General features: G+C 45.5%; 1 protein-coding gene across 1 annotated transcript; it reads left to right on the top strand.

The window, feature by feature from the left end:
- Nucleotides 1–15,404: 15,404 nt before the first annotated feature.
- LOC309393942 (arylacetamide deacetylase-like 4) lies at nucleotides 15,405–18,476 on the top strand. The gene is made up of 4 exons (XM_081956565.1): nucleotides 15,405–15,635; nucleotides 16,218–16,434; nucleotides 16,627–16,690; nucleotides 17,235–18,476. The coding sequence occupies exons 1-4, from the start codon at nucleotides 15,447–15,449 to the stop codon at nucleotides 18,007–18,009; spliced, it is 1,245 nt and encodes a 414-aa protein (XP_081812691.1). The 5' UTR covers nucleotides 15,405–15,446; the 3' UTR covers nucleotides 18,010–18,476.
- The last annotated feature ends 474 nt before the right edge of the window (nucleotides 18,477–18,950 follow it).

Here is an 18,950-nt window from a genome sequence, read left to right as displayed (position 1 = left end):
GTGTAAGGTGTTTTTGGATTGTGCGGTTTGCAAAAAGGCTAAATCCAAGGCGGCTGCAATTCCCAAACACGCTACACGCCGGTCAACACGCATTTTTGATTTGGTACACACTGACATAGTGGGTCCTTTCCCACCAACACTTGGTGGCAGAAAGTATTTTTTAACAATTGTAGATAATCATTCTAGATATGGATTTGTATATCCTATGAGAGAGAAATCTGAGACCTTTCAGATCTTTAAAGACTTTGCAGCGTTTGTTTCTACACAATACCAAGTTCGCATCGCCAGAATCCAGAGTGACCGTGGTGCAGAATTCATGTCTCAGCGTTTCCAGGACTGGATGCGTAAGAATGGAATTCTTCATCAGACATCTGCTCCATATACACCGGCTCATAACGGAGTCGTAGAAAGAAGACAAGGGGTTCTACAAACCATGATGCGTTGTCTTCTGGAAGATGCCAATCTCAGTAACGCATACTGGGGTGAAGCAATCAAATATGCAAATTACATTGTCAACCGTACTTGGAGCAGTGTAATCAATCAAACTCCTTTCTACATGCTGTATGGCTACAAGCCTGATCTCAAGAACCTCCACATTTTTGGTTCATATGCTATGGTGAACACTCCCTTAAGTCAAAGAAGAAAGGGAGGTACAGTAGCAAAGAGACTGAGATTTATGGGTATTGATGATAATTCAAAATGGTACAAATTCATTGATACTAAACATGTGATTGTCATTTCACAATCTGCTAATTTTGAGGAAGATGTTGACTGGTCCAGGATTCATTCCAATGATCCTGAAGTTTATTTTCCTAGAGATGGTGTTCCAGATGCCACGCAGCCTGATGACAATTTGCAGGCAGATATTCCTTCTACCAGTTCTTCACAACCTGATGTTCCGTCTTCGCAAGCCGCGGATGCTGATGCTAGCGACGAACGTGAGGACGAGGATGATGATGATGAAGAAGAAGACTGGACTGATGTTCCTAGACGCTCCAAGAGGGCCACAAAAGGAATCCCTCCACAACGTTATTCATGGCAACTGACAAAAACACCAGTACCTTTGATTTGCAACGTTACTCTTCCTCCTGAGACACTCACACAAATCAAACAGCTTCCTGATTCAGAACAAGACAAATGGTATGATGCAATGCAGGATGAAATGGACAGTTTGAAGAAACTTAATGTATTCACACCTGCAAAACCTCCAGCAAACAAGAAAGTCATTGGCACCCGATGGGTCTACAGAATCAAGAAGAAACCAAATGGTGAGTCTTTATACACAGCCAGACTTGTAGCTCAGGGTTTCGCTCAACGTTATCCTGAGGACTACACAAACACTTACTCACCAACAGTCAGAATTGAAAGTGTAAAAATTGCTTTAACCACTGCAACTATTCTTGGTTTAGAAGTTTTTCAATTTGATGTGGACACAGCTTATCTACATGCAGACCTAGATGAAGAGATCTACGTGAGAAGCCCTCCAGGATTCCGAAAGCAAGAAGGGGATACCTGGTTCCTGAACAAAAGTCTTTATGGTTTGAAACAGTCAGGTTTAATGTGGTATTTATGTCTTACTGACAAACTAAATTCAATGGGCTTTATTAAGTCCGAAACTGTTGAATGCGTGTTCACAAAAAGATCTAACAATGCATATGAGATAATTCTTGTTTATGTTGATGATATTGTTTATATTGGTCCAAATAAGAAAATGAGTGAGATTTTTGCCAAAAGTTTGCAGAGATACTTCACACTAAAATCTTTAGGACACATTAGCACTTATTTAGGTGTTCAAATTGAAAAGACACAGAAGGGGTTTAGTTTTTCACAAGAGGAGAAAATTGACCACATTCTACATCATTGCAACATGAAAGATGCTAGCACAACAAAGACACCCATGCAAACAGATTTTCACAACTTAACACATGAACCAAGTCCTGAGTTCGAGGATCAAACACTTTATCGTTCAGTCATTGGTTCACTATTATACATTAGTAGTTGGACCAGACCTGACATCGCACTTAGTGTTAATCTTTTATCACGACACGTAGGTAAGGCAACACAATTTCATTGGTCATGCATTAAGAAGTTGTTGAAATACCTGAAACACACTAAGCACATGAAGTTATTGCTAGAACCAACACACACTGATCAACCAAAGCTGATTTGTTTTGTTGATTCCGACTGGGCGAGCGACAAGAAGTCACGCAACAGCACTTCTGGTTACATGATGTTCCTAAATGGTTGTCCTGTTTACTGGCAAGTGAGAAAACAGTGTTTTGTTTCATGTTCATCTACTGAAGCTGAATATGCTTGTGTTTCAGATGCTTGTAATTCTCTAACGTGGTTTGATGCTTTGATCACAGATATCTGGACACGTCCGATTCGACCAATCACTGTGATGGAAGATAATGTATCTGTTGTTTATATTTCTGAGTCACATTTTACAGGTTCTAGGTCCAGACACATTGACATTCGTTATCAAAACACAAAGCAATTAGTTAAGCAAGGTTTTGTTAAATTGCAATATGTTTCTACACATGATCAGATCGCAGACATGCTTAACAAACCACTCGCCGCAAATCAACACGAGTATCTGCGAAAGAAGATGTGCCTTAATTGATGATTTGATGACGTCAGCCCAGACTAGCAAAAGAAGGGGTGTCACGATGTTAAAAAGTTTGCTAGGCCTGAACTGCCTAAACTGACACTCAAGAGTTAAACTAAGAAAGCTTTATTGCGCAGGTCATAAAACAAAAAGTTCTTATCTGAAAGTGATTTATTGCGCACGCGTTACACATTCCAAATTCCTCTCTTTCTTTGTTCGGCAGCCAACTTTGGCAAACGTAGCTTTCATTATCAAAATGTAACCAATTAGTTATTTTCTGTTTCATTTACTTTTATTATTTTATTATTAAAAGTTTGTTTATTAATTAGAATTCTTAAAGACTTTTACTTTTCTCAATATCTCAAAAGATATGCGGAAGGGAATCAGCCACGGTCCATTGATCTCAGATATCAGGGCGTTTTTTCCCCTGACAGGTTCAAATATTTTATTATTTGAATTGACATATAGCTGCGATGTTCCACTGCCGTGGATTTTGGGTGGCGCGCAACAAAAATAAAAATACGTAGAAAATAGATAATACGTAAAACCGCACAAACGCTTCATAATAAAAATGTTTGAACCAAGGGTCCTAAAATATTAGAATACCTTAAACTCCTGCTCGGGAACAAAGCTTGATGCATAAATTATGAAATTCAGGTATTATGACTATCAAAAAAGGGGAAGAGGAAGATATCCCCGAAGGAAAGAACGGGAGTTCCATTATATAAAACCCTTAATAAGGGCAGGAATGTCATGGCCTCGGGGCTCAAGTTTTGACTGCCGTATTTTTCGGAGTATAAGACGCACCTTTCTCCCTCAAAAAAGAGGCTGAAAATCTGACGGGGGACAGTACGCAAGATATGAAGGAGGGATGGGCCATGGCTCTGCCAGAAGACAGCGGGGAGGAAGTAATATTGAAAAGACTCAGGTCACAAAAATAAGTATATTTGAAACATCATTGCAATTGTTGATATAATTTAATTGTTGGAAGTGACATGAGATGATTGAATATATGGTTGATACAATGTAAAACAAAATGCTGCCAATGTGGATCTCTTACTTTTTGGTTTTTTCTTCTGTAAAAGTTGAGAGATTTGGGGGGATTTCTACCTTTCGCACGATGTAACTGTCAAAAATTTTTGTATACCTATTTACCCCTTCCCGTAAATGTTTGTAAGAACTAATAAAATTCTTAAAAAAAAAAAAAAGAGGCTGAAAATACGGGTGTGTCTTATACACACCGAATACAGCATTTTTGGCCTCCTGAAACCCAGCCCCCTTGGCCAAAATGGCCGGGCGTAGGTTGTAGGTGGCCTAATATTACTCCAATTCCCGACAGTAGAGAGTAGGGAGAAGTGCCTTTATTTGTTATTGCGGGATGAATTATTTGAAAATTCCCATACCTCCGAGAGCGAAAAGCATGTGGCTGAATGGCGGTCCGATATCATCTATGAAAAATATCCGCTTCGTGTACAAGGAGAGGAACTGGCCGTAGTAAACTTCATCGAAACTGGAATAATGCAATAAAATAAATTTTTTTAAAAGAGATATATATTTCTCATCAAACCCTTCAAACAATTGGATGTGTCACCCCAACAGAGAAAACTCACCGGATTTCAATTCCAAAACAAGAAGCGTTGTAGTTACAGAGAGTTATTGACGTATGGCCACAATTGAGTATGTTGCCAAGTGAGAAATTTGCTAAGTGAGCTTTGCCCCCTTTTACGACTCTTCTTGCCATGGCCGTTAAGTGAATCGCTGCAGTTTTAAAATTGGGAACTCGGGTTGTTAACTGAATCTGGTTTTCCCAATGGACTTTGCTTGTCGTAATGTCATAAAAGGGGAATATGTGATCACGGGAGCCACTGCGACCGTCATAAATTTGAGTCAGCGACCAATCCTCTGGATTTTGATCACGACCGGGTCGGAGTGCTGCAACGGTCATTTACTGTGAAAAATGGTGGTAATTGAATTACTGCTGTTGTTAAATTAGTGGTTTATTAAGTGATTTTCAATTAACCTCTGAGATTCACTTGCCATCTGTGCCAAGCAAGGTCACAAAAGGAGGCAAAACTGACTTTTAGCAACTGGCACCTAAATTTTTGGGCTGAATTAGGGCTGTAAGCAGCAAACTATCTTTCATAACAGAAGAACGATGTAGCACGAAGCCAAATTTAGCGGTTTACTTCTATTCGTCCGTTCAGCCACGATTCCGTCTGAGCTCCATTGTCCACCGTGACAACTCGATTAATGTTAATCTCAATTTATTTTCAAGGGCTTTTTCACATGCCAAAAGGTGGACTGAATAATAAATAGTTTTATGTGTTTAGATTAAAAGCTTTTAAAAACGCAACGGTGAGGTTTTCCGCAGACGGTCTTTATAAACAGACAGAAAGAAAAGTTTTGTTTTAATTCCCGGAAAAGCCATTGTTGATACCGACATTTTTAGTCAACTAAATCTATGGCATCCCCATATATTGGAATATGTTTTTTTTTCACCAGACTTTTTTTTTTCTTACATAAAATTATAGGCATACGTTCACATAGTTATTCTTCTTTTTTACATTCATCGTTCTTATGCATTTGACGTTCTGTTTACAGGATTAAAACATACTGTTTGGGTTGCTTTGTTTACCATCCCTCGCCTGTTTTGAAACCACCTTATTTTTCCCTTTCTTTTCTCCCTACCTGCCTTCTCTACTTCCTTCCTTCCTCCTCTCCTTTCCATTCCTTCTTCTCTTACCTCTCCCCTGCTTCTCCCTTCCTACCCTTTCTCCTTCTCTCTCTCTTCCTTCCATCTTCCTCTCACCTCTATCTTCCTTCCTTTCCTCCTCTCCTCTCCTCCTCTCTTCCTTTCTTTTTCGGTTGTTGTAGGTATCTCTTCCAGCTCTTAATTTTTATTTTCTTGGGGTGGCATTTCTGCAAAGCCAAAAATAACTTGGTATCATTCCTGGTTCCCTTTCCTTCTCAAAACTATCCTAATTATGTTCCCCCCCCCGCTTTGTATCTTACTTTTGAATGTATACTTATATGCTATTATTTTCTTTTCTACTCCCCCCCGCTCTTCTGCCCCTTTTCTACTTAATGCCATATCGTCTAGGTTCCAGGAATATGTTTACTTACACTACAGCTCTGGGATAGGAGAGGGCCAACAGCCGGCTGACCAATCCAACCACAGTCAAAACCACCAGGTTGACATTTATTTCCACCGAAAAGACAATTGGCTGCTTTAAGAATCCGAGCATTTTACAGAATAACCTGGGAGCATCTAAAAAAAAAGGAAAATCGGTCCCATTCGGAAAAAATAAAAATCAGGCACACTCTCAAAACTGTTGGAAAAGTTATGTTATTCAGACCAGTCAGCCATCCACAGACACAGAGAGATAAAGATCTTTCACCATCATTGAAAATAAACAATAAAAACATAAGGAAAGAAAAAGACCACAACACCCGCCCCTCTAGCTGCCCATAATTAGATAAGCAGGGATTAACTCCAGACTATCAAGCAAACAATAGTATCTTAATTGAGGAATTACCAAGGAGAAAACCACACCTGCAAGGCAAGCTACTGTATAGAAACAAGAGAGCAAATCCCCGCGCTCACTAACATTGGTGATGTACCTTAGTAGGGTAATGAAAAGCCTGCAATGAAACAACCGAGGGCAGAGGGCAGCAAGGAGCCCGGTTTAACCCTGAGCTACAGGGATAGGTGGCCCAAAATGCCAAATGCAATCTAAATATTTGGCTGATTGAGCAACAAGCCATAAGAATAATAACAGGGGAGACTGACGGTATTTGGGAGATAGCAGAAGAGAAAAAACTGGAGAAGCTAACAAATTAGAAAGCTATGCAATGCCTTTAACCCCATACAACCACAACATCTGCCTTTCCTGGGTCCTTGATACATGGATACAGATACAGAGTAACTAGGTTGGAAGGGACCTTGGAGGTCTTCTAGTCCAACCTCCAGCTCAAGCAGAAGACCCGATACCCTTCTGAACACATAGCTCTCACATCACTTCTTAAAAGCTTTCGGTGATGGAGCGGTTATTATTGAAAGTGTGTTTATGAATATTCCATTGGCTGAAAAACTGATGCAAATCCTACTATTCAGATTGTGTATCCTTCTCTTACTCCTCCTTTTCTCCTTCCTCCATTCCCACTCCTTTTCAGCACTTTTGACATTACCTGGTTCGGTCATGAAACGTCTGCAAGAAAACAAACAAGCTCAAAGAGCACCAAGGACCCCACAGTCCTCCTCCTCTCCTCCTCCTCCTCTCCCCCCAAACCCTACTCCTTTTCAGAACTGATGACATTAATGCCAGATCCAGTCTAAACACAGTTCTAGGCTGCATCAACAGAGGGACAGAATCAAGATCACGTGAAAAGGCGTCAGGATATGGACTGCTGAAATTCTCTCTGGGACAAAGGGAGAGCTGGAGATTGCCCGTGTGTATTCCAGAAAACGTGATTTCTAAAGTCCGCGTAAAAATCCAGTAAAATCACCCCTGAGCTGGAATGGAACCGGTAAGCGATGTTGGTCTCCGGGGTGATCCGATCTAAGGGAGATGAGCTGTATTTATGTTCCGTGTCCTCGTTTTTCAGGATGAGGATCTTCCACTAGAACGAAATGCAAGAATTGGGAATTCCAGATATCGATGCAAGCTACGAGTGACGCGGCCCCTAATTCAAAATGTCGCTTGAAGTCTACGACCCCCAAGTTGTGAAACCGGCTGGCAGCGTTTACTCGACACGCATAACGTTCTGGTGTGTTTTAGGGGCTGTAGCTTGGGGGGGGCACTTTGCCTGGTTCATCTTGGTGCTTCGCCGGCATCCTGCCGTCAAGGGCTGTTATTTAACACCCGGCCGTTATTTAACAGTTTCCTCAATACTGTCTCTTAAAGCAACAACCGGGACCCTATAATGTGGAAAGGTAAACTTTTAAAGGACTGCTGGTCCTTCTTTCGCCACTAGACGGCACTGTTCTCTGTAAACTCACCTGCAATAGGCGAACTGCTCTGGAATTCTCCAAACCGCTAAAGCTCTTTCGTTGCATTGTGCCTTTTGCATTTTCTTGTTCTATTAGCAGAAATCATGCAGCTGTGTTGCGTGTTGTATTTCTTGCTCTTTTTAAAAATCAAGCTTTTTTCACCAAAGGGACAAAAACTCCTGACCCCGCGGTCAGAAAAATGGGTGCTTTGGAGGCCAAAGTTTTTTTGAGCCCAAATTAAAAACCAATAAGGGGACTTGATTTGGGATGAGGGGAAGGGGGGAATTTCATGCTTAAAAATGGCAATTCTTGCTTTTTTAAAAATCAAACTTTTTGCACCCAGAGGAGGAAAAACCGAAGTTGGTTTTTTTCCCCTGTGGGATTTCCCCTTGTAATTCACCGGGAAGCATAGAGGGTGGGGACACCAAAGGTCCACCCCCTCCTAACCATACCCATGGGCTAGGAATCTGTTGGTGAGGTCGTTTTACTCTCCGAATTTGAGGGGGCCTAACCCTAACACTAAGTTGGTTCCCCTCACCCCCCATGGGATTTCCCCATGTATTTCACCAGGAAGTGTAGAGGGTGAGGACTCAAAAAGGCGACCCCCTCCTAACCATACCCATGGGCTAGGAATCCGTTGGAGTGGTTGGTTTTGCTCTCCGAATTCAAAAGGTTCTAACCTTAAGTTGGCTTTTTCCCCCTGTGTGATTTTCCCATGTATTTCACCGGAATGTAGAGGGTGGGGGACTCAAAAAGTCGACCCCCTCCAAACCATACCCAAGGGCTAGGAAACCATTGGTGAGGTCTGTTCTGCTCTCCGAATTCAAGGGGGCCTAACTCTAACCCTAAATTGGTAATTTCCCCCTATGGGATTTCCCCATATATTTCACCGGAAAGCTTAGAGGGTGGGGACTTGAGAAGTGGACCCCCTCCTAACCGTAGCCATTGGCTAGGAAACCATTGGCGATGATGATGGAGTTAACAGAAGCGCTTAAAAAACAAAACAATGGAAAGGCTCCAGGCCCAGACAGGTTGCCGGTGGAATTTTACAAGACGCTCCAGGAATCGTTGTCTCTTCCGCTATTAGAAGTTATGAACGAGGTGATGTCAGACGGCAGGATGCCCAAATCGTGCTCAGAAGCATATATTACGCTTTTGCCAAAAGAGGAGGTGATCTATCGCAAATTAAAAACTATAGACCCATCTCCTTGTTAAACTCAGACTATAAGTTATTTGCTTCGATATTAGCAGAAAGACTCAAAAAATACTTACGTTGTTTTATTCACCCTGATCAAAATGGGTTTCTACCAAAGAGACAAATTAAAGATAATATGAGAATAATTCTGGACATTTTGAGTATTATGAGGCGCACCCCGAAAAATAAATGGCTTTGATGTTTTTAGATGCACAGAAAGCATTTGATCATGTGAATTGGTAATTTAACAGAACCTTTCAAAATTGAAAAAGGAACAAGACAGGGGTGTCCCCTGTCTCCATTATTGTTTATCTTAACCTTGAAGTTATTGTCTCCGTTATCCCTGCAAGGTCCAGCTCCCCCTCATTAATGAGTTGGGCCACGAGGGTGGTTTACCCCTCGTGGAAATGTGCCCACCGGGCTACCGTGCATTTCATCAGCTGCGGGCCCTCGGTAAGGGTGGTGGGGTGGCGGTAATTATACGGGAGAGTCTGGAACCGAGGGAGTTCACTGTGCCACAGATATCCGGGTGTGAGTCTCTTGGCGTGAAATGGGGTCCAGGGAGGCAGTTGGGCTTGCTGATTGTATACTTGGCTCCTCGCTATGCATCAGCGGCCCTGCCCGAGCTCCTCGAGCTGATCGCAGAGACGGCGGTGGAGACCCCCAAACTCCTGGTTATGGGGGATTTCAACCTGCCGTCGACGGGTGAAGCATCCGAGGTGGCTCGGGAGTTCATGGCTTCCATGACAGCCATGGACCTGACCCAACTAATTCAGGGCCCCACACACGAGGGTGGCCGCACGCTGGACCTTGTTTTTGTCTCTGGACAGTGGACGAGTGATCTGGGAATAGGGGATTTGGTTATTACACCCCTGTCATGGTCAGATCACTCATCTCTCCGGCTCGACTTCCCTGGCGCTACCCCTCACCTTGGGGAGGCGGAACCAGATTGTCCCAGATGGTTCCGCCCCAGGCGCCTGATGGAACCGGATAGGTTCCAGACGGAGCTTGGGCCACTTCCTGTAGCCCTGACCCGCTCCCGGATGGAGGACCTGGTGGCCGCATGGAATAGTGCGGCTGCCGGGGTCTTGGACCGGGTTGCGCCTTTGCGGCCTCTCCTGCGGCAACGAACCACCCTGGCCCCTTGGTTTACCGAGGAGCTAAGGGTGATGAAATGCCACAGGAGACGCCTAGAGAGCAGGTGGAGGTCCTCACGCTCCTAATCTGACCGAACACAGGTAAGAGCCTATTTACGGACCTACCTTGTGGCACTAAAAGCGGCCAAATGTCGACATTGTGCCGCTCTTATTGCGTCCGCAGACAACCGCCCTGCCGCCCTGTTTCGGGTGACCCGCTCCCTCCTATTACAGAGGCCGCGGGAAGCCCCCTTGCAGGGTAGAGCAGAGGAGTTTGGGGAATATCTGCAGGACAAAATCGCTCAGATCCAGAGTGAATGGGCCCCCCTCAGTGGACCGGGGGGGACGTCAGAAGCGAGTCTTGAGGGACCACGCTGGGAGGAGTTTGACTCTGTTGCCCCCGAGGATTTGGACAGGTTACGTAGGCGACTGCGAGCCACTACATATTTACTGGACCCGTGTCCCTCCTGGCTTGTACTGGCATCCTGGGAGGTTACACGAGGCTGGCTCCTGGGTCTAGTGAACGCTTCATTGGGTGAGGGGTCCTTACCGGCCGCCTTGAAAGAGGCGGTGGTGAGGCCCTTACTCAAGAAGCCTTTTCTGGACCCGGCGGAACTAGCTAATTATCGTCCCGTCTCCAACCTTCCCTTTTTAGCGAAGGTTGTAGAGAGTGTGGTGGCACAACAGTTCCCACGTCACCTGGAGGAAACCGATTATCTAGACCCGCGCCAGTCCGGTTTCCGGCCCGGTCACAGCACGGAGACGGCCTTGGTCACGTTGGTGGATGATCTCTGGAGGGCCAGAGATAGGGGTTGTTCCTCTATCCTAGTCCTATTAGATCTATCAGCGGCTTTTGATACCATCGACCACGGTATCCTATTGCGCCGGCTGGAAGGGGTGGGAGTGGGGGGCACCGTTTTGTGGTGGTTCTGCTCCTACCTCTCCGACTGGACGCAATGCGTGTTGGCAGGGGAGCAGAGGTCAACCCTGAGGTCGCTCACTTGTGGGGTGCCACAGGGGTCGGTCCTCTCGCCCCTCCTGTTCAACACATATATGAAGCCGCTGGGTGAGATCATCCGTGGTTTTGGGGTCGGATACCATCTGTACGCTGATGATACGCACCTGTACATCTCCACCCCGAACCACCCCAACAAGGCCGTCGAAATGATGTCCCGGTGCTTGGAAGCCGTTCGGGTCTGGATGGGGGACAACAGACTCAGGCTCAACCCCTCCAAGATGGAGTGGCTGTGGCTACCGGCGCCCCGGTTCAACCAGTGGACTCCATCGCTGGCCATTGGGGGTGTTCAACTGCCCCCCGTGGAGCGGGCGCGCAATTTGGGCGTCCTCCTAGATGCCCGGCTGTCGATGGATGATCATGTGGCAGCCGTGGCGAGGGCGGCGTTCCACCAGGTTCGCCTGGTGCGCCAATTGCGCCCCCTATTGGACCGGGACGCCCTTCGCACAGTTACTCATGCGCTGGTGACGTCCCGTCTGGACTACTGCAACGCCCTCTACATGGGGCTCCCCTTGAGATGCACCCGAAAACTACAGCTAGTTCAGAATGCGGCCGCGCGGGCTATCATGGGGTGTACTAGATACTCCCACATAACACTTCTCCTGCGCGAGCTGCACTGGCTACCTGTGGTTTTTCGGGTGCGTTTCAAGGTGTTGATTACCATCTTTAAAGCGCTCCATGGCACAGGACCTAGTTACCTGCGGGATCGCATCCTACCCCATACATCCCTGCGACCAATTCGCTCTCACAGGGAGGGACTCCTCCGGGTGCCATCCACCAAGCAATGCCAACGGGCGGCGCCCAGGAGTAGAGCCTTCTCTGTGATGGGCCCAACCCTCTGGAATGACCTCCCCCCCGATATTAGAACCACTACTGACCTCTGCTCCTTCCGTAAGAAACTCAAGACCCACCTGTTCCAATTAGCTGGCCTAGCCCATTTATAGTCCCATCTCTATCCTCCTGGCAATTATTTTACTCTGGGGTAGTTTTTTAGGGGTAGATTTTAATGTGTTTTTAATTTTTTAATTTTAATTATTATTTTACAGTTTGTATGTCGCCTTCTCTATTTATATGTATTTATATTGTGTTTTTATTATGACTGTACACCGCCCCGAGTCCCTTAGGGGAGAGGGTGCGGTTTATAAATTAAATAAAGTTTATAAATTAAATAAAGTTGAATAGAATACGTGGGTCAGATGACCTACAGGAAATTAAGATTAGGTATTATGAATATAGAGTACGAGCATTTGCGGATGACTTGGTTGTAACTTTAACCCAACCGGGGAAATCAGCTACAGGTTTAATGAACATAATTAATCAATATGGTCAAGTATCTGGGTTTAAAATAAATCTAGGAAAAACAAAGATGATAGTTAAAAATATGACCACAAATCAAAAAGAAGAACTAGAAAGAGCAACAGGATGCGAGATAGTAGAAAAGGTTAAATATTTAGGAGTCTACATTACAACAACCTCAAACGGGAAATTATATAAGTATAATTATGAACCATTATGGCATAAAATACAGTTTGAGATGAATAAATGGAAAAAACTACAATTGTCATTGTTGGGAAGGATAGCAGCAGTAAAAATGAATGTTCTGCCTAAGTTTCTATTTCTCTTTCAAATGATATCTATACTTAAAAAAAGATGCAAATTTGGAAGAATGGCAGAGAGGTATTAATAACTTTGTCTGGGCGGGGAAGAAACCAAGAATAAAACTTAAAATAATGCAAGACATACGGGAAAGAGGTGGTTTGAAAATGCCCAATTTAAAATTATACTCTGAAGCAGTTATCTACGCATTAATAATGATCTAGTAATATTTCCTTATACATTTTAGGGACCTTTCCTTACATAATTGGTGTTTTCTTTCATACTTTTGGATTTCTAATTTCTGTTTCTGTTAGTTAGCAATTGCTAAAACAAATCCCACGTGAAAAAGTATTCAAAGCCTTCTTGATTTTAATTGTCAATTTATTTATTCCTGCACATTGTAATATTTATTCATTTTCATATCTCTGTTTTTCCACTGTTGTGCAAACACAATTCCAGCAGCTGCTAACGTGTAAAATTAAATATATATTGAACTCCCTTTCAAAAAGCCAACAAAATATTTCTGGTTTTAATTCCATATCTTGCTTTACCATTACTTCTAACCACTAACTTGATTGTTGGGTGAAAACAGAGGTCCCTTCTGTTACCTGTAGTGTAGTCCTCAGCTTACAACCACAATTGAGTCCAATATTGTTTTGGTTCTTCTGCAGTTAGTATTATTTAACAGGATGAAGAGGCAACAGAGTATGACCGCTAGGACAGTCATCTTTCCTATGTAAGTAGCTGTTTTATTGGTTTGTGTGCTTGTTTCATCCTTAATATAGTAGTGTAAGCAATTAAAGTCTTGCTTTCTGTGTCTATCCTTTGTGCAGGTTTTTTGAGCAAAGTAAATTGATAAGGTGGTGTGCAGAAGACCGGCAAGCCAGGGATCCTTTCTCTGTAAGTAGCTGCCTTTATTGCTGGGTGTGGTGTGGTCTGTGCTGTGTTCATCCTTGAGATAGTGACGTGCAAGCAATTAAAGTCTTACTTTCTGTGTCTCTCCTTTGTGCAGGTTGTTGGAGCAAGGTAGTGAGATGGTGGTGCAAAAGACGCAAAAAAGGAGAGTAATTTTCCTTTTCTATTATTTTGTGTGCTGGTTTCATCCCAATGCAGTGCCTGCAATGAAAGAGTTCATTTCTGTGTCTCTTCTGTGTGCAGCCCATTCATTGGAGTCCGTGATACTGAAGACTGGCAAGAACAGTCATCTTCCTTCTGTAAGTAGCTCTTTTATTGTTTTTGTACTTATTTTAATCTTATTGTAATTCATCCATTGGGGCAAAGAATTCAGTGACATCGTCTTGGCCACTCCCACCCAGTCACATGGCCGGCAAACCACTCCCACCCGGTCACATGGTCAGCAAGCCACTCCCACCCGATCACATGGCCGGCAAGCCACTCCCACCAGGTCACATGGCCAGCAAGCCACTCCCACAAAGTAGGCCACACCCATAGAGTAAGTTCCAAAAAATTTTGAAACCCACCACTGAGTTAAAGCCTCTGAATGTACTAAGAGAGGAAAGGGTAACTCAAACCTGGTTCCAGTATGGACAGTTACAAGCTAGATGGAAAAAAGATCAGACAATTGGTATTACGCAAAATGAGGATAGTCTGCTAAAACAAATTAGGGACCAGAGTCAAATGCACATAAAAAGGTTGTATAATATACTGATAAAAATAGATTCTGAACCGAGTTAGTTAAAGACTGTATGATAAAATGGGCACAAAATTTCGAAGAGTCAATAATGATGGAAACATGGGAAAAGATTTCGGTAACAAATGTAAAATTTATGCAGGCTCAGAATTTGAGAGAGAATTTTTGTAAGATGTTGTATAGATGGCATTTAGATCCCAAAAAATTATCTTGTATGTATCCGAATTTACAACCTAATGTTGGAGATGTGATTGTGCTAATGCTACGTATTACCATATATGGTGGACTTGCAAAAAAGTCAAAGCATTTTGGATAAAAATATGGTGGGTTATTCAAAATATATTTTAAAAAAGGATAAAGTTCACTCCCCAATTGCTTTTGTTAGGTATAATTACAGACTGTACAGTTATAGAGACTAATTTGATTTTGAACTTAACGACAGAAACAAGATTGTTGGTGGCGCAGTACTGGAAGCGGGAAGAATTGCCTACTATTCAAGAATGGACGCTAAAAGTAATAAATCTAGCAGAGATGGCCAAAATTACAGCATACTTGAAGGACCGCTCAGATGAGAAATACAAGTTTGAATGGAAAAGATGGATTGACTATATTCAAAATAAATATCGGACTAAAAAATTTCAATTAGCTTATGAGTTGAAGGCACAAGGAATGTTACAATTTACCTAAAGTTAGCTTAACAAAAGGGGAATTAAAGCACAAGAGGAGGTAGGATGTCAAAATCAGTTAGCTTATGTTAGCGTATGATGGTTAAATGTTTATACCCTGTATTTTGCTCTGGGAGGTTGGGGGGAGGGAGGGGGGAGGGAGGGAAGGGGAAGAGGGCAATATTTGTAAAATTCATTAAAACTTTTAATAAAAAAGAAAGAAAAGGATGCAGATATAAATAGCCTTGTCTTAATCAGCAGAAATGAGGACAAGCAAGTGGGATGAAACCGGCACTGACAGATATATAAGCTCAATCATTGGATTTTGAAAGACGTGGGTTTCTTCAGGATTCCGCAAGATAACTTGCATCATAATGTCAAGATTTAAGCCATTAATGAAAGCATTAATCACCCCGTGGACTTCGTCCCTCCTTTACTCTTCTATTTCTCTAATTAACACATGGTTGGGACAGTCCTACCTGAGAGCAACCCACACACCTCACGGACTATAAACTAGCAGGCTTAAGCCATAAGAAGACTTCGACCTCTCTGGTACCGAAACAGCCTGCTCTCTCTCTCTCTCTCTTCCCATGGAGGTGGAGGCAACCTTGAGCCAAGCGCTGTGGATGCTGGCCCTTCCCTTCAGCGCCTCGCTTGCGTTTTTACTTCTCGGCTGGACCTTTTACTATGACTTCACCAGGACGCAAATCCCGCTGGGAATCAACCAGGGGGCAAAACTGCGCCTGATGAATTTGAGCATGAGCCTCATCCTCAGACTGGTAAGCGTCTCCTTCCCTGGACTTCCTCTGGCTTTGCTTTCCCTGGTTCTGCCTGGCCAACATGGGCCTTGGCTGGCTGAGCCTGAGGGTCCGGGAAGGGCTATTGGCAGAACTTGTAGGAAATCCCAAGAGGGGGGGCGCAAATAATTGGTTTCTGCAGATTGCCTGGAATCCCGCAAGCTTTGCCGCATTCTTGCCCTGATCTGGTTGTCGGCCTGTAATGCTGCCTTCCCCACCTCGAGCGGAGGAATCCCACCCACCCCTCCCTCCATTTGCAGCCCCCTCAAATCTCTGGGGGTGAGCCGATGGCCCCCTTCATTGAAAAGACGGCACTGTTACCTGCATGCATGTTGAATGCTTCCCATGTCCCAAAATGTCTACAGGCTTGGACAGCACAGTGATTGCCAAATATTTCTTCTGCAGTATTATCACTTTCATTCTGTTTTATGGGGATGGGTGGAAAAACGACTTTGGAAAGTTCTTTCTAAGAAAGAAGCAGCGGGAATCAGCTTTGGAGCGCATCCCTATGAATCCTTCATGGGTTAAGGGTGGATCTCTTTCTTATGTTTTCCCCCTGAGCAGGCCCTGATTCTGGAGAAACTTGGCATCTGCCACAAATACGTCATCTGGAGGCAAGTCATGAACGGGATCCCCCCAGGGAGAGCCCCCGACCTGACCATCAAGGAGATGCTTTTTGAGGCGGTCCCCGTGAGGGTCTATTGGCCCAGGAGAGCAGGTGCTGAGCCCAGGCGAGGACTGGTCTGGATCCACGGAGGAGTGGGCCTCTTTGGGAGCCCCCGTAAGTCCTGCAAGAGTTCTGTTGCAGGAGGGTCAGGCGGGTGTTTGAGCTCAGGGGTCCATTCCTCTGCAGCCTCCAAGGACCATGGGGGAAAATGGGGTGCGCTCAGATAGAAACCTACACGTTGTGACTGGGAGAAGTGGGGCGTTCTCACCTGAGAGCCAATGCAACCCAATCCTTGTGGTATTTCAGGAGCCTACGAAAGGTTCTGCCGCTTCATCGCCCGGGAAAGTCCCTCGGTGGTTGTGTGCATCAGGTAAGTGGGCTCCAGTTGTCTGCGTCACATGACTGTGACTCCCCCCGCCTCCCTGGGAAGTGGCCCCATCTTGTGCACAGGAGGCCCTTCAGGTGCTAATGATGCCCTTACCACCAGAGCAGTCTTTGAGGGTGGGGAACCTATAATGAATCAAGAAGAAGAAGAAAATACAAAGAATTGCAAGCAAAAGTAGAATGACTGCGGCCAAAGAAAGCGAACGCAGAACCAACTGCAATGGGCTCCTTGGGTGCAATCCCAGAGCAACTGGAGCAGCCCTTGAACACCGGCAGAATTGACAAAATCACCTTCGGTCGATTGCAAAACCGAACTTGAAAGAACCGACATCTTAACAAAGATACCTTTAAAACCATCAAAGAATATTTCCTTGTCCCAGGTCTTTAGAAAGGACTCGATGGGTGGATAGAACGGCCAAATCCAGGCTAAATAGCTGGTTGACTAAGCAATGAATCCACAGTCACAATAGGAATAAGAGGGAGGCCGATGCGCTTGTAAGGTTCTTCTTTTGGCTCCTCTGTTGCTGTAGATACCCCTTGGCACCGGAGCACCCCTACCCGGCTCAGCAACTCAGCTGCTACGCTGCCGTGGCGCACTTTCTGAAGAACGCGGGGGCCTACGGGGTGGACCCCCAGCGGGTCGTGCTGGCTGGCGACAGCAGCGGAGCTGCCATTGTGGCTGCCATTTCCCAGCAACTGGTGATGAGAAGCGACCTGCCGCCTGCCAGAGGCCACGTGCTGCTCTACCCTTTCCTCCAAGCTCTCGATTTCAACCTGCCTTCCTATCAGCAAAACCACTCCGTTCCCATATTATTTAAGAAACGGGTTATCCATCTTGGCATGCTTTATCTTACAGGAAGGAATGTCAACGTGGATGAAATTATGGGCAATGCCCACGTTCCCCAGGAGCTCAGGGCAAAGTACCGGAAGTGGATCAGCGCAGAACTCATCCCGGAGGAGTTCAAACTCTCGGCTCACGAGCCCTTTGTACCCCGTCCGTTTTCAGAAGATCTTTACCAAGCGTGCAAAAGAGCGTTTGAGCCCACGTTTTCCCCGCTCCTGGCGGAAGATGCCGTCCTCCGGCAGTTTCCAGAGACTTTGCTTCTAACCTGCGAGTACGACGTATTCCGAGACGACGGCCTACTCTACAAGAAACGGCTGGAAGGGAACGGCGTGCCTGTCACCTGGCATCACCTGAAGGATGGCTTCCACGGGATCTGCCTGCTGACCGGTTTGGGGCCCCTGGAGTTTCCCAGTACCAGGAAGAGCATGGAAAGCATAATCCAGTTCCTGCAGCGCTTCTAGAAATGCATCAGCCTCATTCCTCCACCTTGTTTTTCCTCTCCTTGCCCCACAGAGGCTGACCCTGTGAGTTCATCCAGTTGTCCTGCCTATCTGGCCTGAAGACAGCCCACCAACTGTCTCCTTCCCTTTCATAGACCACCACTCGGGTAGACTGGTCTCAGTGTTGGGTGCCGTGCCATGACAGTGCTGCCTTTCCCATTATGGGGAAGGAGGATCTCCCAAGTGGTGGGCAGTCGAAGGGCCCGAGGAGCACGGCAGGAAGAGTGCCCAGATGCCCAACGGTTGCAGGCTCCATCTCCTTCCAGACAGGGACTGCAGCTTACGGGAGAATTGGTTCGGTGGAAAACCCAGTGCAGCTGTTTCAGGCAATCTCTACTCCCACAGGTAGTGAAAATGAAGAACAGAAAGAAAAAAAAAGATATGGCGGCCGGCTTCCTGTGCCCCTTCCGAGCTTCAGTAAACACGCAAACCACCCATCCCGGTCTGCTCCTTTCACTTCAGAGGCAAAGGGGGAAAGGCAGGGAGGGGTGGGGGCCACAGAGAGGTGCAAAGGGTACGGCCGTGCTGGCCTGAAGGAGGTCCTTGAGGCAGGGCTGGGCAAGGAGGGAAGGCTCCTTTGGTGGGTAGGCAGTAGATACAACAAGTCCTAGGGAGAGGGATCCCTCCAGAGGGCCACAAGCGGGCGGTCCCTGCTGTGGGACCCTCTGCCACTGGGGGCAACCGCTGCCTGCAGGAGAGGAGGAGAAGGAGGAGGAGGAGGAGGAGGAGGAGGAGGAGGAGGCAGAGTGAGTAAAGAAGACCCACTTTAGACCCCAACCCCAGCCTGAACCAGACCAAACAGCCACTGATTCCATCTGGTAGCCAAGAGACCTACCTGAGGGGGGTGCACGGAGCCCCTCAGGCAGAGTCACCAAGTGGCTTAACTTCCTTTAGAGACAAGC

The sequence above is a fragment of the Natrix helvetica genome (genome assembly GCF_964273705.1).
Source record: "Natrix helvetica genome assembly, chromosome: 5".
Lineage (NCBI taxonomy): Eukaryota > Metazoa > Chordata > Lepidosauria > Squamata > Natricidae > Natrix > Natrix helvetica.
Note: the sequence above shows the minus strand (reverse complement) of the source record. Positions and strands in the feature narration are given on the sequence as shown.